Source organism: Tripterygium wilfordii, chromosome 11, assembly GCF_013401445.1.
Source record: "Tripterygium wilfordii isolate XIE 37 chromosome 11, ASM1340144v1, whole genome shotgun sequence".
NCBI classification, from domain to species: Eukaryota; Viridiplantae; Streptophyta; class Magnoliopsida; order Celastrales; family Celastraceae; genus Tripterygium; species Tripterygium wilfordii.
The window spans coordinates 3,350,626-3,373,265 of NC_052242.1; the positions used below are offsets into that span (position 1 = coordinate 3,350,626).

General features: G+C 37.1%; 4 protein-coding genes and 2 pseudogenes across 4 annotated transcripts; 2 read left to right on the forward strand and 4 right to left on the reverse strand.

The window, feature by feature from the left end:
- Positions 1–484: 484 nt before the first annotated feature.
- On the reverse strand, positions 485–22,023 carry LOC120009302 (metalloendoproteinase 3-MMP-like). Its single transcript, XM_038859836.1, has 2 exons — positions 21,095–22,023; positions 485–687 (listed from the first exon to the last, which is right to left on the reverse strand). The coding sequence occupies exon 1, from the start codon at positions 22,021–22,023 to the stop codon at positions 21,103–21,105; it is 921 nt and encodes a 306-aa protein (XP_038715764.1). The 3' UTR covers positions 485–687; positions 21,095–21,102.
- LOC120009301 (metalloendoproteinase 3-MMP-like) lies at positions 1,884–3,038 on the forward strand. The gene has a single exon (XM_038859835.1). The coding sequence runs from the start codon at positions 1,899–1,901 to the stop codon at positions 2,829–2,831; it is 933 nt and encodes a 310-aa protein (XP_038715763.1). The 5' UTR covers positions 1,884–1,898; the 3' UTR covers positions 2,832–3,038.
- On the forward strand, positions 4,203–6,830 carry LOC120008672 (annotated as a pseudogene).
- LOC120008673 lies at positions 10,232–13,652 on the reverse strand (annotated as a pseudogene).
- Positions 13,880–15,071, reverse strand: LOC120009300 (metalloendoproteinase 3-MMP-like). Its single transcript, XM_038859834.1, has one exon. It carries the CDS (start codon positions 15,020–15,022, stop codon positions 14,090–14,092), a length of 933 nt encoding a protein of 310 aa, XP_038715762.1. The 5' UTR covers positions 15,023–15,071; the 3' UTR covers positions 13,880–14,089.
- Positions 17,161–18,324, reverse strand: LOC120009299 (metalloendoproteinase 3-MMP-like). The gene has a single exon (XM_038859833.1). It carries the CDS (start codon positions 18,276–18,278, stop codon positions 17,346–17,348), a length of 933 nt encoding a protein of 310 aa, XP_038715761.1. The 5' UTR covers positions 18,279–18,324; the 3' UTR covers positions 17,161–17,345.
- Positions 22,024–22,640: the final 617 nt, after the last annotated feature.

A 22,640-nucleotide genomic window follows, 5' to 3' on the forward strand; every position in this document is an offset into this window, starting at 1 on the left:
TCCTATGATTGAACCTAATCGCATATCATGAAACATAACATAATGATTATGGCGATGGCGATATGTAAACAAAAAACAACTACCTATAAAGCAAGACCTTGCAAGTAGTAGATGATGGCAATGGCGATGGCGATGGCGATGGGGATGGGGAGTCAAAATAATTAGGCTAAAAGACCAAATCAGTTGCAGTCAAAATATTGCAATTGGGAGCAAAAATGAAGACTATAAGTCTTAAGAAAGACTTTTGTGCTCCACAATAAAGCAAGAAATGGAAGGAGAACCATGCATGCATGCGTATGACAAACGTCCTTTCACTCTTTCTTCACATTTCCCTCTTCATTTTCTTTGTTAAATCAGTCATAATCTATTCATTAAACATCACATGACCATGTCTTTAAACGTTCGTATAAGGTAAAAGAACGTCGAAGTAATGTATTGGGATGGATCCATGACTTATATCTTTAAATTTTAGATTGAGATGGGAAATTTTTTATCCAACAGAAACCAATATGCTGAATTCAATTTTATTTTTTTTATCGAACATCACACTTTTACAGAAGGGAAACAACATAAACAAATACATTATGAGAATACACGGAAAGTTGTATCATATTTGGACTTAATTACAAGTGAAAAACAGAAAAATCCACCCGTAGGTAGCCCTTATTTGAAATCAATCTGAAGTACCTTCACCCTCAAACCCCCAAATTGAGGAGTTACAAAATGTTGAGTTTGAGATTTAAGTGAGGGGAAACTGTCCATCAATCTTTAGCACCCAATGAAAACATACCAAATCCACCTCTGGGCATATGGCAACACCTTATAGTGTCTCATAGTTTTTTTTTTTTATAAAATATAGTCTCATAGTTATCATAACCAGTATGATTTTACTGGTATTCAAAATGGAAGAACATTCATTTTTCTCTCTCTTGTTAATTTTTCATTCTATTTCTCTGTCGAAAACCTGGGAATCTTTGTCTCAGATACTATTTATGTCAATATATGCTTTCAGAGGCAAATGGAATGGAAAAGAAATTTCTCAATAAACGAGAACATAAAGAATTAGAATAGAAGAAGAGACAAAGTTCAAAATCGTTAAATGAGTTTTTTTTTTTGTGTTTTGGTTTTGGTCAAAGAATAAAAGAATAAAGAATCTTTAACAGAGGAGAGAGAGTGTGGTAAAGATGTAATCGTGTGGTTTATGTGCATTTGATGAAATGAATGACTTAGATTAAAAGATTTCAACATTGTAGGCAAAATAGATTGCAGCCCTATCCCTTAATAATTCAACCGTGTCACTGGGTTCTAACTTTCCCACCGTAAAGAGAGAATGAATTTATAAAAGGAATTAGGCAAACCTCGAACACTTTCCTTAAAAATAAAAAGTTGATTGGGTCAGACCCAACACCAACAATATCTTAAAAGAGCCTTCGTCGGTCGAGAATCGAGATGCTTTGATGTCGTTCCCACGTACGATAGAATTTGCAAAACAATCAACAGGAAAAAGAAAGGAATTTGTTTTACGCGTGGGACGATTGTTGAGTCTTGCGAGGAGTCTTCATTTTGTAAAATATTAAGTCCACTTGCGTGTTATTTAGGCTGAGGTTTGATTAATTTAAGTCTGCCCATGGGCTGCTGCTTAGGGAGCCTATTGCTTTGGTCCACCATATAATTAATTAATAATCCCTCTCATGACCTGATCAACACAAAGTCTATGCACTCTTGTTTTCTATTTTCTTATATGACATGGTCTTATTTCCACGCCATGACTAGACCTCGTAATGGCTTCTATTCGTTACTTAATTCCTTTTATATAGTCATGATCAAGTCTATAAATAGAGAGGAAACATAAGCTACTCCTCACACCAACCAATCTCTACTTGCCTTACTCAATTATCATGGCAACTAAAGCTTTTCTGCTCTCAATTCTGCTCTTCTTTCTCGTTTCTCAAATAGTCTTAGCACACACAGATGATGATCATGATCATCAAAAACAATCCCCATTCGAATTCCTTAAGCATCTTCAAGGATGTCACAAAGGCGAGAAGGTCAAAGATGTCAACAAACTCAAAAAGTATCTCGAAAAGTTTGGTTACTTGAGCTATACCAACAATCATTCTCATGCCAATGACGATGATTTTGACGACCTTTTGGAGTCTGCTGTCAAAACTTACCAGCTCAACTACCATATGAAGGCTACTGGTGTTTTGGACTCCAACACCGTATCAAAAATGATGATGTCTCGTTGTGGCGTGGCCGATATAGTCAATGGTACAACTTCAATGCGCGTGGGCAAGAAACGACACCTTCTAAGCTCTCATAATTTCCGCACAGTCTCTCATTACTCTTTCTTTCGTGGAGAGCCCAAGTGGCCCGCTTCAAAATACCATCTCACATACGGATTCCTTCCCGGAACCCGAAGCGATGCTATCACTCCTGTTACACGGGCTTTCATGACATGGGCTGCCAACACACACTTCGACTTCACTCAGACTCAAGATTACACAAATGCTGATATTACTATTAGCTTTCATAGTGGTGATCACGGAGATGGAAACGCATTTGACGGACGTGGTGGAACCCTTGCCCACGCTTATGCACCGCAAGACGGGCGGTTTCACTATGATGGGGATGAACCGTGGTCCGTGGGTGCGACCCAAGGCGCCTATGACATGGAGACTGTTGCGTTGCATGAAATAGGACATCTTCTTGGTCTGGGGCATAGTTCTGTTGAAGGGGCTATTATGTTCCCTTCTATTGCTACTGGGGTGACCATGAGTTTGCATGGTGACGATATACAGGGGATTAGGGATTTATATAACATTGCTTGAAGATGAAGGTGAAGGTGAAAGTGCATTGCTTCAATTTGATTTCAAATAAGGGCAGTGGAATATTTCTGTTTGTCACTTTCTGGCAATAGTACAAGTAGTTCAGCCCAAAATTCCCTGTAATCTCATAATTTTTTTTTTTTATGTTGTTCCCGTTGTGTAAAAGTTGTGATGTCCAATAAAATAAATGAATTCAGTATTATTGGTTTGTGTTTGGTTACTTAATAACTTTATCTTCCATGACAATATATATTTGAAGTAGAGCCTCTTTATTTTGGGAGCAGTGGTTTTGTATAGTGACCTTTATGGTTATTTTGAATAGTTTCTAACACTAATACACCATTTTGGATTAATCTCTCTTCTTTAAATTAACATCTAGTAGTTGAAACACTTACAAAATTATAGTTACCTTGCATGTAAGTTATTGTTTTTCATAGCTCTACTAATGTTCAAGGTAAAGGCTTCCATCTTCGTGGTGAAACTCAATCTTCATCTCTCAAAACGCCTTGGCAAGTTGGAGAAGAGACCGAAAATTGGACAACCATCTCAATCTAAAATTTTAAAAATTAAGTTATGCATATTTTTCAGATTAAAAGTGTGTTTTAAAATGTTGTAGTCGGTAATATTGTGGCAAGCAAATCTATTTGCGCTCAAGAGTAAATAACCATTTTGATTGTGTGAAAGGTGATACAAAAGATGATTATTATTTCTGCACAAGAAGCAAGAGAAAACATATATTGTAATTTGTTTTCATCAGTTATATCTTTGCTTTATCAGTTGTTGTTTTCATTAAAAATCCCTATACATTACTTTAAGGTTCTTTTTACCTTGTACGTACGTTTAATGACATGGTCATGGGATTTTTAATGAATAGATTATGACTGATTTAACAAAGAAAATGAAGAGGAAAATGTTAAGAAAGAAGTGAAAGGACTTTTTTCTTACGCGTGCTTGCAATATTTTAAAACTCGTAGTCTTCATCTGTGCTCCCAATGGCAATATTTTAACTGCTACTGATTTGGTCTATTTAGCCTAACTATTTAGACTCGCCATCACCATAGTCGTCGACTAATTAGTAATTACAGGGTCTTGCTTTATAATTAATTGTTTTTAACTATAGTCATCGTCATCGTCATCGCCATCGCCATGATCATTATTTTCTGGTTCATGATTGGCGATTAGGTTCAATTTTAATTATTCAATCATAGGATGTCTATCTATGAAACAGTCATATCTACACATTATGACTTGACGCAACCACCATAGACATTAATGACTGTATAAATAGGGAGGGATTATGAGCTACTCCCCTCACACAAACCAATCTCTGCACTCGCCTTGTCTAAGTAGTTAACATATATATGTTCAATTATCATGGCAACTAAAGCTCTTCTTCTTCTTCTTTCATTTGTGCTCTTTATCTTCCTTTCTCAAACAGTTTCAGCACACTCGGATGATCATGATCACGAAAAACAATCATCATTTGAATTCCTTAAGCATCTCCATTCTCCAAGGATGTCACAAAGGGGAGAAGGTAAAATTGAGCTATAGCAATTCCAAGAATGAGTCTCGTGCCAACGACAATGACTTCGACGATCTTTTGGAGTCTGCTATCAAAACATACCAAGTCAATTACCATTTGAATGCTACTGGAGTTTTGGACTCCAACACAATATCAAAGATGAAGACGTCTCGTTGTGGTGTGACGGACATAGTTAACGGTACAACCTCAATGCAAGCAGGCAAGAAGAGACATCTTCTAAGAGTACCTGCATCAGTTTCCCTTAACAGATTCCCTAAAATACAGACAAAATGCCACATTCTCCTATTTTGCAGATTCCATATCCAACCAACACTAAATCAGATTACCTATCATATTCTCTACTACATTAAAATAATATTTATTTCTCTTTCCTTTATTTATTCTATTCATATAAATTACTTCTATTTAAAATAATAAATTAATTACATTTAAAACAATAGATTAATTAAAATAATAAATTAATGTTATTAAAAATTGGAGAAAAAAATTGAGGAGAGAGAAAGAGAGGAGTGAGGAGAGAGAAAGAAGATAGAGGGAAAGGAGTGAGGAGAGAGAGGGAAAAAGTGAGGAGAAGAGAGAGAGGAGAGAGAAAGGAGTGAGGAGAGAGAAAGAAAGGAGTGAGAAGAGAGAGAAAAAGTGAAGAGAGAGAAAGGAGTGAGGAGAGAGAGAGAAAGGAGTGAGGAGAGAGAGAGAAAGTGAAGAGAGAGAGGAGAGAGAAAGAAGATAGAGAAAGAGGAGAGAGAAAGGAGGGAGGAGAGAGAGAAAAAGTGAAGAGAGAGAGGAGTGAGGAGAGAGAGGAGGGAAAAAATGAGGAGAGATGAGAGAGTAAAGTAATAAAAAATATTATTTTATGTTTAGAGAAGTGAATAGTGGTTCTCTAGATGTACAGAACCCCTGTTCATGTTCTGTAAAATATGGAACCTCTAGGTAATCTGATGCAAAGCTCTATTTTGACAAATTTTCTATAATTTTTCCCTATTTTATAGACAGATCCATGTTTAAGTAATCTGACGTAGATACTCTAAGCTCTCGTAATTTCCGCACCGTCTCTCATTACACTTTCTTTCGTGGAGAGTCCAAGTGGCCTAATTCAGATAAACATCTCACTTATGGATTCCTTCCTGGAGTATATGGCCCTGCGGTTGGCCCTGTTACGCAAGCTTTCAAAAAATGGGCTGAAAAGACTCACTTCAAGTTCGGCAGGACCCAAGATGTCAAAAATGCTGATATTAAAATTAGCTTTCACATGGGTGCTCACGGAGACGGAAACGAAAGCGATTTTGATAGACGTGGTGGGACGCTAGCCCATGCTTATGCACGCAAGACGGAAGGTTTCACTTTGATGGAGATGAAAACTGGTCACAGGATCCCATAAAAAACGCGTATCACTTGGAGACTGTTGCGTTGTACGAAATAGGACATCTTCTTCGTTTAGGACATAGTTCTGTTGAAGGCGCAATCATGTTTCCTACTATTGCTCCTGGTGTCACTAAGTGTTCGATGTAGCCCCCAGAATTTTCTTTTGGATTCTATATATATAACTTGTTAACATTTTTTTGATTCTATATATATCACTTTTCCACCGTATCAAATTACTATCTCTTTGTGATTAATATTGTATTAGATTAAAAGAGACATGTCTCATCATCATTTGTTGGGTGATTCATCTTTTGAGTTTAGTTATTTAGTTAAGCTTGTAGATTATTAATATTTTATCATAGGCCTAATTATGTAATTAATATTTTATTGGGTTAAGGGATATGTATGGAGTCACCCACTTAATATATATATATATATATATATAATTTACTATAAATTTTTTAAAGGGGGGCGACTGCCTACTCTTGGGTGGGCATGGTTCCGCTCCTGGTTTGGCCCACTCGCATGAGTTTCTTCTGTTCACGGGATACCCATTCCGAGCTTATGAGTTTTCATCGAGTATGGGATGTCCAATCCACATGTAGTCTTCAATATCCCCATGTTAACTACGTTCAACTATTCAGTTGACCAGGTAATCCACGAGAAGTGAAACAAAATAAAAAAATTTTAAGTTTCAACAAACACTACAATTTATAAAAAAAAATTTGATAACCTACGAAGCATCATAAAAATTTACAATTTGGACGGCTAACATAGGTCTAAACTCAGCTTTCACAGGGGTGATCACGGAGACGGAAACAATTTTGATGGACTTTGTGGAACGCTAGCTCATGCTTATGCACCACAAGAAAGAAGGTTTTCACCTTGATGAAGATGAAAACCGGGCGCACGGTGCCATAAAAAAAACACGTATGATTCGGAGACTGTCGCGTTGTACGAAATAGAACATCTTCTTGGTTGGTTTGGGACATAGTTCTGTTGCAGGCGCAATCATGTTTCCTACCATTTCTCCCGGTGTGACTAAGGGTTTGCATGGGGACGATATCAAGGGTATCAAAGATTTATATAACATTGCTTGAACCCCCACATTTACTTCGATTCATTCATAAGAACAAAGGAGTAATTATCTGTGTAACTAAAATTCTCTGTAATGTAATAATTGGTTTCGTGATGTTTGGTTGCTAAATATTATTTGTAAAGGTTTCGAGCCCAAGTTAATAACTGAATTCATCATTATTGGTTTGAAAGATCAATTTCATTACCACCTTTTGATTTCATGCAGAATAAGTTGCTTCTCTGCAGATGCTCCGTTCGTCAGTAAGCACATGAATAGCCAGACAGACGAGCGTCAATTAAAGAAAAAATTTTATATTACATTGCTATACAAATACAATCCAATTACCCATAAAAGAGAACTCCTCCATATGTGCAATACAAGAACTCAAATCTTGACTCCCCGAAACACAACAAAATCTGCCCGTAGAACGACTCAGTAAAACCAATGACCAATTTGAAACGTTTGAAATGAAGTGAGTGAGTTGTAACATCGCTTATTTGTCAATGACCATAAGTGACATTTACTCCAGATAATAGGGGAGGGTCTAATGCTCTAGCCAAGCACCAGTGCCGATAAAATCACGCATTCTATTGCGCTTTTTGTTATCTGTAAGTTGCTCCCTCCTGGTCCTAGTTCGGGCCAGGGGTTTGTTTCTAAAAGGGAAAAAAAAAATGCTAGTAGCACATGTATCAGTGGTTATAATTCTCCAAAACAAGTAATCGATCATAAAAAAACCAATTCAAAACTGAAAATACCTCACCTAAACCTATTCTTGATCATAGCCAAAACGTCGAGAAAGGCACAATGACACCTCAGGATAACATTCAATTTCAACAGTCAGGCTTTAAAGGAACACTTCAAAATTTTATCTGGCTACACAAACCCTAAAATTCTTCAAAATTAAAGAAAGAGCAGAGCAATCACTCGATGTTTGTGCTTCAATCCACAATCACCCCTATATGAGTAGTACCAGAAGCTTGGTGGTTATAAATTCACACATAACCACCTTGTACCTCCAGCTGCAAGACCGACAATGCCTCTTTGTTATCCAAAACAAGTAATGCGTTATCGAACATCAACATACAACTGAGAAAATCTCACACAAACCTACACTTGACCTCAGCCAAAAGGCCGTGAAAGTAATAAGGAGACTCAAACATAACATTCAATTTCATCTATTTAGGCTTTCAGGGAACTCTACAGACTCGAAATACTATCTGGAAACACAAACCCTAACATTCTTCAAAATTAAACATGAGGAGACAACATTTTCAGCACCAGTCACATGCTAAATACCTAGGCGATGTTGGCCCAAAAGAAGTTAACAAGCAAAGGAGTTCACCACTAGCCCAAGTGGTAAAACACCTACCTCTGTCCTTGAGGTCATAGTTTCAAAACCCACCATCCCCAATATAAACTTGCCATAAAAAAATGAGTTACCAAGCAATCCAGAGGCAATTATTTCTTCATAAAGAAACCTTAACCATAACAAAGCACATGATGAAAGCCTCAATACCGACGCTATATATCAATCAAATACATCACCTCCAAAAGAATAACAAACTTGGCCCCAACAAAAAAACAACACATCAAATGCAATTTTCTGTCGTAGAATAAAGAAACTGAATACTAACAAGGGGCACTATAATACTATCTGCAGAAAATGGTGAAATAATATATTGTAGGTCTCTTTCATCACTAAATTTACCTTACTGATGAGAACCATTACCATGACCATTCACAACCATTTCGACCTCAGCTCCATTCTGCTTTGGCTCATCTTGCTTAATCTCATTATCAACTTCATCTTCGTCAGAATCCAAAGTGAACCGGGCATTACTTTCCGATTGAATAATTTCTGCCCCAAGTGGTTTGTACCGCATAAATTCACCCCCATAACCGTTCTTTTTAGCCATAACTGAGTATATACCTGCCACCAAAACCACAAGAAGTGCAAGATGGCAATTGAACAGAAGTGTCGCTATGGCTCTTCCACGATGATACTCAGGGTGACCCTTGCACCTGATAGTGTAATTCCCTCTAGTCTTCTCGTTCAGAGAGCAACCATGAACCATTAAATTGGTATAAAAAGAAAGACCCATCTGAACAAACCATGTTCCTTGCAAAATCAGCCCAATCCCGCGAGCCAATCTTGCGTAGAGACTCGATTTAGGCGACCGCAATTCAATAATCGTTGAAAATATACAAATTAAAATCGGCACAAGCAAGAGATCGAAGTACCGGTTCTCAATTCCACTCGTGTCCCGTCTTCGCAAATAAAACAACAAGAACTCCTCAACGAAGGCGAAAAGCGCGATCAAATTAAGGATCACTGAAGGAAAACGAAGAGAGGTACTGAAATTCGTCAACAGACCCAAAACAGAATACAGTAAAAACAGAGCAGCGACGGCGACAATTTCTAATTGAATTGCGGAACCGAGCGGATCGTTTGAATTGACCGCGTCAGAGAGGGAAATCAGAGAGTTTACAATGAAGAGGAAAGAAAACACACAAGCGAAGATACTGGACAAAGACGAGGGATCTTGATTAGGGCTATCGTGGTTTGCTTTGGTTGCTGATGATTGGGTCGTCGTTGTTTTGGCCGTTGGGTTATTGATTTGATAGAGCGGGGACGACGCATTGGAGGTAGGGTTTGGATTTGAGAGAGATTCGAGAGCACCGATTAGAATGAAACCGCCACCTGTAATGGTGTAGGTGAACAGTCCCATCTTCCAATTTCGCTGTCCGGATTTGCAGTTTCGTTCGCGACTTGCAGATCTTGAAGAGTTTGGTTTTGGTCTGAAAACGAAAGATACGATGGTTGTAGGTTGACCCGGAGAATTCTGGCTTTTGCCTGCTAGTGCAATTCAATGGAGATTTAATCTTGTTCTCTTGTCGCATCGCAGCGAGACCAAATGGTCGCTGATTGCGAGCTCCGTTCTATGGGCTAATGGGCTTAGCTGTCGTTTAGCTGTATCATTGAGTTGGGCTTAGGTATTATATTTCTCATGGGCCTTGGGTTAGCTGTGGGCTGCTCCATAGGATAATAGGTAATATTTTCAGGTTTTCTTTTTTTTTAAATACTATTGAAAAATTTGTTTTTCGTTGGAATCTAACGTTGACACACATATACATAATCCAACCGATTGTCAATCAAACCACCGCTCGTTTGATATATTTCAGGTATAATTATTCTCCCTACAAACACAAATTATCTATTTTTCCCTTTAATGCACAAATGAACCAGAACCAAAACCGCACCCTATACGGTTCCAATTTTACCATACATTCCCAAAGGGGAAAAATAAAAAATGGCACTCAATTTGAGGCTTGGTTTGCATAGTTTATTGCATTTGTCTTATTTTGTGATTTTGTTTTCCAAGAAGGCACCACTACACTGTGCTGCTTTGAATACTAAGAAGTCTAAAATGATTGGGCTAGCGTCCCACCACATCCATCAAAATCGTTTCCATCTCCGTGAGCACCCATGTGAAAGCTAATTTTAATATCAACATTTTTTCCAGCCAAACTCGAAGTGTGTCTTTTCAGCCCATTTTCTAAAAGCCTTTGTAACAGGGACATATACTCCAGGAAGGAATCCATGAGTAAGATGTTTATTTGATTTAGGCCACTTGGGCTCTCCACGAAAGAAAGTGTAATGAGAGACGGTGCGGAAAATATGAGAGTTTAGAAGATGTCTCTTCTTGCCTGTTCCGCATTGAGGTTGTACCATTAACTATGTCTGCCACACCACAATGAAACGTCGTCATCTTTGATACTGTTTTGGAGTCCAAAACTCCAGTAGCATTCAAATAGTAATTGACTTGGTATGTTTTGATAGTAGACTCCAAAAGATCGTCGAAGTCATCGTCGTTGGCACGAGACTCATTCTTGGAATCGTTATAGCTCAATTTTACCTTCTCGCCTTTTGTGACATCCTTGGAGAATGGAGATGCTTAAGGAATTCAAATGATGATTGTTTTTCGTGATCATGTTCATCCGAGTGTGCTGAAACTGTTTGAGAAAGGAAGATAAAGACCACAAATGAAAGAAGAAGAAGAGCTTTGGTTGTCATGATAATTGAACATATATATGTTAACTACTTAGACAAGGCAAGTGCAGAGATTGGTTTGTGTGAGGGGAGTAGCTCATAATCCCTCCTGTAGTAACCGGATTTCGTCCGATCCGAAAAAGAAAAAAATAGAAAAAAGAACACAAAAAATGCAAAAGCTCATTTCTTTGACCTATAAGCCCATAGATATTCATAATCCCTTTCTTGGATCCTTAAATACTCAAATCTTGACCCAATAAGATCAAATCTTAGAAAATATCTAAAAATAAGAGAATTATTTTAAAAAATGTCACATCTTTTTATGATTTTTGCTAGAAGAATAGAAAAGTAAAAAAGAAAAAGCCAAGAAATAAGGAAAGTGGGGGAACAAAGAGAGAAAAGTGTGGCACAAATTGGGGAAAGAAAAAGAATAAGAAGAGAGGAAGCGTGAGAAAGAAGAAGGGAGAGGCTTTGGCTTTTGGTGAAGAAAAACAAAAAAAGAAGAGAGGAAGAGAGGAGGCGTGAGAAAGAAGAAGGGGAAGGCTTTGGCTTTTGGTGACGAAAAACAAAAAAAGAAGAGAGGAAGAGAGGGGAGAGGAAGAAGAGAAGAAGAGAAGGAGAGAGGGGGAAAACCGATTCTTTGGATTTTTTTGGTAGAAGCTTCATACCCCTCATATCTTTCACTCAAGTATTGCTCTATTTACACTTGATTTCAATGTTTGATTCATTTTTAGCATCCTCGGATGTTGACTAAGAATAGACATGGTGTTTCTTGCATTCACCTTGGACATAGGTAATGCTTGGGAATGTTTTCGATACTAATATGTTGAGCCCTTTCTCTTTGCATTTTTTTTTTCTTCTATTTCTTGTTGGAAAAAGCGGGAGAGACCATATTTGGATTTGATTTTCTTGGTTTGGATACGTGTGAATCTCATAATGTGGTCTTGACTCGATTTAAATCTTGATTTACATTTGAGTATTCTATTTTTCCCTCTCTTTATGTTTGTTTTGTTGGACGAGGCTCGGGCTTGGATATTATTTGGACGAGTTGATGGAGGCTTGAGCAATTTCAAAATTTTGTTTGGTTTATTGCAATTTGTGTATATTTGGCCCCCCATATTGTGTAATTTATCTTATTCATGTCGATTTGTATAATTTTGACATTTATTATTTGGATTATTTGTACAAGTGTGGATTATGAATATATAGGCTTAAAATTGAATATAGGTCATTTCAATTAAAGAAATCATAAGTTGATTTCCTTTATTTGAATTATGAACCTTATTTGATTTCATTTATGAATTTGCCATAAGTTGGCAATAATAGGTTAAATTGATAGATGACACTTTTCCAAATAATCATTTATACCATAAGTTGGTATTTAAAATTAAACCTACCAAAGTTGGTAGGTCATTTTATCATTTATGCCATAAGTTGATATTTAAAATTAAACCTACCAAAAGTTGGTAGGTCATTTTATCATTTATGCCATAAGTTGGTATTTAAAATTAAACCTACTAAAAGTTGGTAGGGCATTTTATTAAATAAACCATAAGTTGGTATCTAAAATTAAACCTACCAAAAGTTGGTAGGACATTTTATCATTAACACCATAAGTTGGTGTTTAAAATTAAACCTACCAAAAGTTGGTAGGACATTTTATCATTAACACCATAAGTTGGTGTTTTAAATTAAATCTACCAAAAGTTGGTAGTGTGTCCCCAAATAAAAACTATCATAAGTTTTAGTAATATTACAATTTCTTTTAATGCTATCATAAGTTGATAGTATTCTTACAAATCTTTTCCCAAAACTATCATAAGTTGATAGTGTTATTTCAAACCTATTTCCAAATAAAAACCATCATAAATTGATAGTAATATTCCAAGCTTTTTTTCAAACATTATCATAAGTTGATAAGTGTGTTGAAAGTAATAATTCAAACTTTAACAATTATATCTTGCAAAGAGCAAGTATCCATAAGATAGCCATGAAATTAATTAGGGTAACCGTTTTCAAACGGGAGTTGTGGGGTGCCTAACACCTTCCCCACACTCAATCGATCCCCGTACCCTTTTCTCTGGTTCGCAAGTTTTTTTGGTGTCCAATTGCACTTTAAATCAATTGGTGGCGACTCTAAACATTTTTCATCCTCCAACGCCGGTCCGCGTCGTGACCCCGATTGCGACACCTCCCTATTTACACACTTACTAATGTCTATGGTGGTTGCGTCAAGTCATAACGTGCAGATACGACCGTTTCATGCATATATAGATAGACATCCTTTGATTGAATAATTAAAATTGAACCTAATCGCGAATCACGAACCAGAAAAATAATGATGATGGCGATGGCTATAGTTTAAAAAACAATTAATTATAAAGCAAGACCCTGTAATTACTAATTAGTCGACGACTATGGCGATGGCGATGGCGATGGGGATTTTTAATGAAAACAACAACTGATAAAGCAAAGATATAACTGATGAAAACAAATTACAATATATGTTTTCTCTTGCTTCTTGTGCAGAAATAATAATCATCTTTTGTATCACCTTTCACACAATCAAAATGGTTATTTACTCTTGAGCGCAAATAGATTTGCTTGCCATAAAAATTACCAACTACAAAATTTTAAAACACACTTTTAATCTGAAAAATATGCATAACTTAATTTTAAAATTTTAGATTAAGATGGTTGTCCAATTTTCGATCTCTTCTCCAACTTACCAAGGCGTTTTGAGAGATGAAGATTGAGTTTCACCACGGAGATGGAAGCCTTTACCTTGAACATTAGTAGAGCTATGAAAAACAATAACTTACATGCAAGGAAACTATAATTTTGTAAGTGTTTCAACTACTAGATGTTAATTTAAAGAAGAGAGATTAATCCAAAATGGTGTATTAGTGTTAGAAACTATTCAAAATAACCATAAAGGTCACTATACAAAACCACTGCTCCCAAAATAAAGAGGCTCTACTTCAAATATATATTGTCATGGAAGATAAAGTTATTAAGTAACCAAACACAAACCAATAATACTGAATTCATTTATTTTATTGGACATCACAACTTTTACACAACGGGAACAACATAAAAAAAAATAAATTATGAGATTACAGGGAATTTTGGGCTGAACTACTTGTAGTATTGCCAGAAAGTGACAAACAGAAATATTCCACTGCCCTTATTTGAAATCAAATTGAAGCAATGCACTTTCACCTTCATCTTCAAGCAATGTTATATAGATCCCTAATCCCCTGTATATCGTCACCATGCAAACTCATGGTCACCCCAGTAGCAATAGAAGGGAACATAATAGCCCCTTCAACAGAACTATGCCCCAGACCAAGAAGATGTCCTATTTCATGCAACGCAACAGTCTCCATGTCATAGGCGCCTTGGGTCGCACCCACTGACCACGGTTCATCCCCGTCATAGTGAAACCGCCCATCTTGCGGTGCATAAGCGTGGGCAAGGGTTCCACCACGTCCATCAAATGCGTTTCCATCTCCGTGATCACCACTGTGAAAGCTAATAGTAATATCAGCATTTGTGTAATCTTGAGTCTGAGTGAAGTCGAAGTGTGTGTTGCCAGCCCATGTCATGAAAGCCCGTGTAACAGGGGTGATAGCATCGCTTCGGGTTCCGGGAAGGAATCCATATGTGAGATGGTATTTTGAAGCAGGCCACTTGGGCTCTCCACGAAAGAAAGAGTAATGAGAGACTGTGCGGAAATTATGAGAGCTTAGAAGGTGTCGTTTCTTGCCCACGCGCATTGAAGTTGTACCATTGACTATATCGGCCACGCCACAACGAGACATCATCATTTTTGATACGGTGTTGGAGTCCAAAACACCAGTAGCCTTCATATGGTAGTTGAGCTGGTAAGTTTTGACAGCAGACTCCAAAAGGTCGTCAAAATCATCGTCATTGGCATGAGAATGATTGTTGGTATAGCTCAAGTAACCAAACTTTTCGAGATACTTTTTGAGCTTGTTGACATCTTTGACCTTCTCGCCTTTGTGACATCCTTGAAGATGCTTAAGGAATTCGAATGGGGATTGTTTTTGATGATCATGATCATCATCTGAGTGTGCTAAGACTATTTGAGAAACGAGAAAGAAGAGCAGAATTGAGAGCAGAAAAGCTTTAGTTGCCATGATAATTGAGTAAGGCAAGTAGAGATTGGTTGGTGTGAGGAGTAGCTTATGTTTCCTCTCTATTTATAGACTTGATCATGACTATATAAAAGGAATTAAGTAACGAATAGAAGCCATTACGAGGTCTAGTCATGGCGTGGAAATAAGACCATGTCATATAAGAAAATAGAAAACAAGAGTGCATAGACTTTGTGTTGATCAGGTCATGAGAGGGATTATTAATTAATTATATGGTGGACCAAAGCAATAGGCTCCCTAAGCAGCAGCCCATGGGCAGACTTAAATTAATCAAACCTCAGCCTAAATAACACGCAAGTGGACTTAATATTTTACAAAATGAAGACTCCTCGCAAGACTCAACAATCGTCCCACGCGTAAAACAAATTCCTTTCTTTTTCCTGTTGATTGTTTTGCAAATTCTATCGTACGTGGGAACGACATCAAAGCATCTCGATTCTCGACCGACGAAGGCTCTTTTAAGATATTGTTGGTGTTGGGTCTGACCCAATCAACTTTTTATTTTTAAGGAAAGTGTTCGAGGTTTGCCTAATTCCTTTTATAAATTCATTCTCTCTTTACGGTGGGAAAGTTAGAACCCAGTGACATTGTTGAATTATTAAGGGATAGGGCTGCAATCTATTTTGCCTACAATGTTGAAATCTTTTAATCTAAGTCATTCATTTCATCAAATGCACATAAACCACACGATTACATCTTTACCACACTCTCTCTCCTCTGTTAAAGATTCTTTATTCTTTTATTCTTTGACCAAAACCAAAACACAAAAAAAAAAACCCATTTAACGATTTTGAACTTTGTCTCTTCTTCTATTCTAATTCTTTATGTTCTCGTTTATTGAGAAATTTCTTTTCCATTCCATTTGCCTCTGAAAGCATATATTGACATAAATAGTATCTGAGACAAAGATTCCCAGGTTTTCGACAGAGAAATAGAATGAAAAATTTACAAGAGAGAGAAAAATGAATGTTCTTCCATTTTGAATACCAGTAAAATCATACTGGTTATGATAACTATGAGACTATATTTTATAAAAAAAAAAACTATGAGACACTATAAGGTGTTGCCATATGCCCAGAGGTGGACAGTTTCCCCTCACTTAAATCTCAAACTCAACATTTTGTAACTCCTCAATTTGGGGGTTTGAGGGTTAAGTGGGTTTATTGAATAATTTGAGTACTCCGCATTTTCTTCCTGTGGGTATGCCAATTGACAACATCAGTGCGACAATGAAGAAGAAGAAAATGATAGTGGTTGATCTCCTTTGATTTACACCTGAATCTGCTTCTGTTTCCAAATCTGCTTTGATTCTGCCTCAAATTGCCATATCTTTCTTGGATGTGATTTCAAATTGATAGATCTTGTTCCGCAGATGCAAGTTTGTTGTTTCAATCCTACCTCAATGTGAAAACAAGAATCCTCTGTTTGTTTTGTATGTTTTCGTTTTTTTTTTATCCAGAGTTGGGTGTTCTACATGGTGTAGTACTTCCGATGTCCATCGTTACTGGTAGGTTTTAGTTTGTTGTTGGGTCTTATCTCGATGAGTTTCTTCTATCCATTGGGTGGAAAAAATTAGATGTGACACTCTGTATTGTTTTTTAACTAATCAATCAGATCTTTTGACCTTTAAAAAAAACTACGTAAATCAAATCATAACGTGTAGATATGACTGTTTCATATACAGAGATCTTATGATTGAACCTAATCGCATATCATGAATCATAAACATAATGATTATGGCGATGGCGATATGTAAACAAAAAACAATTACTTATAAAGCAAGACCTTAGACCCTGCAAGTAGTAGATGATTAATATGGCGATGGCGATGGCGATGGCGATGGCGATGGCGAGTCAACATGATTAGGCTTAAAGACCAAATCAGTTGCCGTTAAAATATTGCAATTGGGAGCAAAAATGAAGACTATGAGTTTTAAGAAAGACTTTCACTCTTTCTTCACGGTTCCCTCTTCACTGTCTTTGTTAAATCAGTCATAATCTATTCATTAAACATCACACGACCATGTCATTAAACGTTCGTATAACCTCAAATAACGTCAAAGTAATGTATATCTTTAAATTTAGATTGAGATGGGTAATTTTTTATCCAACAGAAACCAATAATGCTGAATTCAATTTTTTTTTTATCGAACATCACACTTTTACAGAAGGCAAACAACATAAACAAATACATTATGAGAATACACGGAAAATTGTATTATATTTGGACTTAATTACTAGTGAAAAACAGAAAAATCCACCCGTAGGTAGCCCTTATTTGAAATCAATCTGAAGTACCTTCACTTTCAAGCAATGTTATATAAATCCCTAATCCCCTGTATATCGTCCCCATGCAAGCTCATGGTCACTCCAGTAGCAATAGAAGGGAACATAATAGCCCCTTCAACAGAACTATGCCCCAGACCAAGAAGATGTCCTATTTCATGCAAAGCAACAGTCTCCATGTCATAGGCGCCTTGGGTCGCACCCACGGACCACGGTTCATCCGCATCATAGTGAAATCGTCCATCTTGTGGCGCATAAGCATGGGCTAAGGTTCCACCACGTCCGTCAAATGAATTTCCGTCGCCGTGATCACCACTGTGAAAGCTAATAGTAATATCAGCATTTGTGTAATCTTGCGTCTGAGTGAAGTCGAAGTGTGTGTTGCCAGCCCATGTCATGAAAGCCCGTGTAACAGGGGTGATAGCATCGCTTCTGGTTCCAGGAAGGAATCCGTATGTGAGATGGTATTTTGAAGCAGGCCACTTGGGCTCTCCACGAAAGAAAGAGTAATGAGAGACTGTGCGGAAATTACGAGAGCTTAGAAGGTGTCGTTTCTTGCCCACGCGCATTGAAGTTGTACCATTGACTATATCAGCCACGCCACAACGAGACATCATCATTTTTGATACGGTGTTGGAGTCCAAAACACCAGTAGCCTTCATATGGTAGTTGAGCTGGTAAGTTTTGACAGCAGACTCCAAAAGATCGTCGAAATCATCGTCATTGGCATGAGAATGATTGTTGGTATAGCTCAAGTAACCAAATTTTTCGAGGTACTTTTTGAGCTTGTTGACATCTTTGACCTTCTCGCCTTTGTGACATCCTTGAAGATGCTTAAGGAATTCGAATGGGGATTGTTTTTGATGATCATGATCATCATCTGAGTGTGCTAAGACTATTTGAGAAACGAGAAAGAAGAGCAGAATTGAGAGCAGAAAAGCTTTAGTTGCCATGATAATTGAGTAAGGCAAGTAGAGATTGGTTGGTGTGAGGAGTAGCTTATGTTTCCTCTCTATTTATAGACTTGATCATGACTATATAAAAGGAATTAAGTAACGAATAGAAGCCATTACGAGGTCTAGTCATGGCGTGGAAATAAGACCATGTCATATAAGAAAATAGAAAACAAGAGTGCATAGACTTTGTGTTGATCAGGTCATGAGAGGGATTATTAATTAATTATATGGTGGACCAAAGCAATAGGCTCCCTAAGCAGCAGCCCATGGGCAGACTTAAATTAATCAAACCTCAGCCTAAATAACACGCAAGTGGACTTAATATTTTACAAAATGAAGACTCCTCGCAAGACTCAACAATCGTCCCACGCGTAAAACAAATTCCTTTCTTTTTCCTGTTGATTGTTTTGCAAATTCTATCGTGGGAACGACATCAAAGCATCCGGACCGACGAAGGCTGTTTTAAGATATTGTTGGTGTTGGGTCTGACCCAATCAATTTTTTATTTTTAAGGAAAGTGCTCGAAGTTTGCCTAATTCCTTTTATAAATTCATTCTCTCTGTACGGTGGGAAAGTTAGAACCCAGTGACACGGTTAAATTATTAAGGGGTAGGGGGGCTGCAATATATTTTGCCTACAATGTTGGAATCTTTTTAACCTAAGTCATTCATTTCATCAAATGCATATAAACCACACGATTACATCTTTACCACACTTTCTCTCCTCTGTTAAAGATTCTTTAATCTTTTTTTCTTTGACCAAAACCAAAACGAAAAAAAAAAAAAAAAAAAACACCCCCTTTAATGATTTTGAACTTTCTCTTCTTCTTCTCCAATTCTTTATGTTCTTGTTTATTGAGAAGTTTCTTTTCCATTCCATTTGTCATATATTGACATAAATAGTATCTAAGAGAAAGATTCTCAGGTTTTCGACAGAGAAATAGAATGAAAAATTAACAAGAGAGAGAAAAATGAATGTTCTTCCATTTCGGATACCAATAAAATCATACTTCATTTACAATTTGCAATCAAAAGCAAATCTTCCATTTTGAGGGCAATGGACTCCCGGTTAGTCTAGCAATTTCAACTTTATCCTTCCACCCTGCCTCTTTCCTCCTCCACAGTCTCCTCCATTCCCGACTGTACCACCACCACAACAAACACAACAATAATAGGTACTTATTGAGGGTGAGACGAGAGAGAACTAGAGAGAGAAAAAAGAAAAGATAAAGAGGAGCTATGAAAGAGAAGACTGTGTTTTTTGGGAACTTAAATCTCAACCATCCATTTTATATGGATGGTTGAGATTAAAAAGATTTCATACATTGCAGGCAATATAGATTGTAGGCCCCCCTATCGAGATGAAAAATGCCTTGTGCTTGCCCTCATACCTAATATTAAAAAGATGCAAATATATGCCTTGATAAAGGTTATGATAACTATGAGACACTATATTTGATAAAAAAAAGAAAAAACAACTATGAGACACTATAAGGTGTTGCTATATGCCCAGAGGTGGATCTGGTATGCTTTCATTGGGTGCTAAAGATTGGTGGACAGTTTCTTAAATCTCCAACTCAACATTTTGTAACACCTCAATTTGAGGGTTTGAGGGTTAAATGGATTTGTTGAATAATTTGAGTACTCCGTATTTTCTCCTTATGGGTTTGCCGATTGACAACATTAGTGCGACAATGAAGAAAAAGATGATAGTGGTTGATCTCCTTTGATTTACACCCGAATCTGTTTCCATTTCCAATTCTACTTTGATTCTGCCTCAAATTGCCATATCTTTCTTGGATGCAATTTCAAATTGATAGATCTTGTTTTGCAGATGCAAGTCTATTGTTTCAATGCTACCTCAGTGTGAAGACACTAATCATCTATTTGTTTTGTATGTTTTCGTTTGTTTTTATCCGAAGTTGGGTGTTCTACCTGGTGTAGTAATTTCGGTGTTCTGGTAGGTTTTAGTTTGTTGTTGGGTTTTGTCTCGATAAGTTTCATCCTATCCATTAGGTGGAGAAAATTACATGTGACACTCTGTATTGATTTTTAACTAATCAATTAGATCTTTTAACCTTTAAAAAAAAAAAAACTACGTACGTCAAATCATAACGTGTAGATATAACCGTTTCATATACAGAGATCCTATGATTGAACCTAATCGCATATCATGAAACATAACATAATGATTATGGCGATGGCGATATGTAAACAAAAAACAACTACCTATAAAGCAAGACCTTATAAGTAGTAGATGATGGCGATGGCGATGGCGGGTCAAAATAATTATGCTAAAAGACCAAATCAGTTGCAGTTAAAATATTGCAATTGGGAGCAAAAATGAAGACTATAAGTCTTAAGAAAGACTTTTGTGCTCCACAATAAAGCAAGAAATGGAAGGAGAACCATGCATGCATGCGTATGACAAACGTCCTTTCACTCTTTCTTCACATTTCCCTCTTCATTTTCTTTGTTAAATCAGTCATAATCTATTCATTAAACATCACATGACCATGTCTTTAAACGTTCGTATAAGGTAAAAGAACGTCAAAGTAATGTATTGGGATGGATCCATAACTTATATCTTTAGATTTTAGATTGAGATGGGTAATTTTTTATCCAACACAAACCAATATGCTGAATTCAATTTTTTTTTTTTATCGAACATCACACTTTTACAGAAGGGAAACAACATAAACAAATACATTATGAGAATACACGGAAAATTGTATCATATTTGGACTTAATTACTAGTGAAAAACAGAAAAATCCACCCGTAGGTAGCCCTTATTTGAAATCAATCTGAAGTACCTTCACCTTCAAGCAATGTTATATAAATCCCTAATCCCCTGTATATCGTCCCCATGCAAGCTCATGGTCACTCCAGTAGCAATAGAAGGAAACATAATAGCCCCTTCAACAGAACTATGTCCCAGACCAAGAAGATGTCCTATTTCATGCAACGCAACAGTCTCCATGTCATAGGCCCCTTGGGTCGCACCCACAGACCACGGTTCATCTGAATCATAGTGAAATCGTCCATCTTGTGGCGCATAAGCGTGGGCTAAGGTTCCACCACGTCCGTCAAATGAATTTCCATCGCCGTGATCACCACTGTGAAAGCTAATAGTAATATCAGCATTTGTGTAATCTTGCGTTTGAGTGAAGTCGAAGTGTGTGTTGCCAGCCCATGTCATGAAAGCCCGTGTAACAGGAGTGATAGCATCACTTCGGGTTCCAGGAAGGAATCCGTATGTGAGATGGTATTTTGAAGCAGGCCACTTGGGCTCTCCACGAAAGAAAGAGTAATGAGAGACTGTGCGGAAATTATGAGAGCTTAGAAGGTGTCGTTTCTTGCCCACGCGCATTGAAGTTGTACCATTGACTATATCAGCCACGCCACAACGAGACATCATCATTTTTGATACGGTGTTGGAGTCCAAAACACCAGTAGCCTTTATATGGTAGTTGAGCTGGTAAGTTTTGACAGCAGACTCCAAAAGATCGTCGAAATCATCGTCATTGGCATGAGAATGATTGTTGGTATAGCTCAAGTAACCAAATTTTTCGAGGTACTTTTTGAGCTTGTTGACATCTTTGACCTTCTCGCCTTTGTGACATCCTTGAAGATGCTTAAGGAATTCGAATGGGGATTGTTTTTGGTGATCATGTTCATCATCTGAGTGTGCTGAGACTATTTGAGAAACGAGAAAGAAGAGCAGAAAAGCTTTTGTTGCCATGGTAATTGAGAAGGCAAATAGAGATTGATTGGTGTGAGGAGTAGCTTATGTTCCCTCTCTATTTATAGACTTGATCATGACTATATAAAAGGAATTAAGTAACGAATAGAAGACATTACGAGGTCTAGTCATGGCGTGGAAATAAGACCATGTCATATAAGAAAATAGAAAACAAGAGTGCATAGACTTTGTGTTGATCAGGTCATGAGAGGGATTATTAATTAATTATATGGTGGACCAAAGCAATAGGCTCCCTAAGCAGCAGCCCATGGCCAGACTTAAATTAATCAAACCTAGCCTAAATAACACGCAAGTGGACTTAATATTTTACAAAATGAAGACTCCTCGCAAGACTCAACAATCGTCCCACGCGTAAAACAAATTCCTTTCTTTTTCCTGTTGATTGTTTTACAAATTTTATCAATTAGCTAGAATCCGGAAAGGTGATTCGGTTGGTACTTAATTGGGTTAGACATATATGTGTTTAATGTTCAATTTCAATGAAAAACATATTCGCAAGGGAATGGACTTCACCATAATTATGACTTGTTTTTTTGGTTTTGCATATCCATCTTTATTTGGTCTTCGAATATTTGAGATATTAATTGCATTACATT

What these genes read in the sequence shown, in the direction of transcription:
- LOC120009301 (XM_038859835.1), top strand. Translation starts at nt 1,899, where the DNA reads ATGGCAACTAAAGCTTTTCTGCTCTCAATTCTGCTCTTCTTTCTCGTT.
- LOC120009300 (XM_038859834.1), bottom strand. Translation starts at nt 15,022, where the DNA reads ATGGCAACTAAAGCTTTTCTGCTCTCAATTCTGCTCTTCTTTCTCGTT.
- LOC120009299 (XM_038859833.1), bottom strand. Translation starts at nt 18,278, where the DNA reads ATGGCAACTAAAGCTTTTCTGCTCTCAATTCTGCTCTTCTTTCTCGTT.
- LOC120009302 (XM_038859836.1), bottom strand. Translation starts at nt 22,023, where the DNA reads ATGGCAACAAAAGCTTTTCTGCTCTTCTTTCTCGTTTCTCAAATAGTC.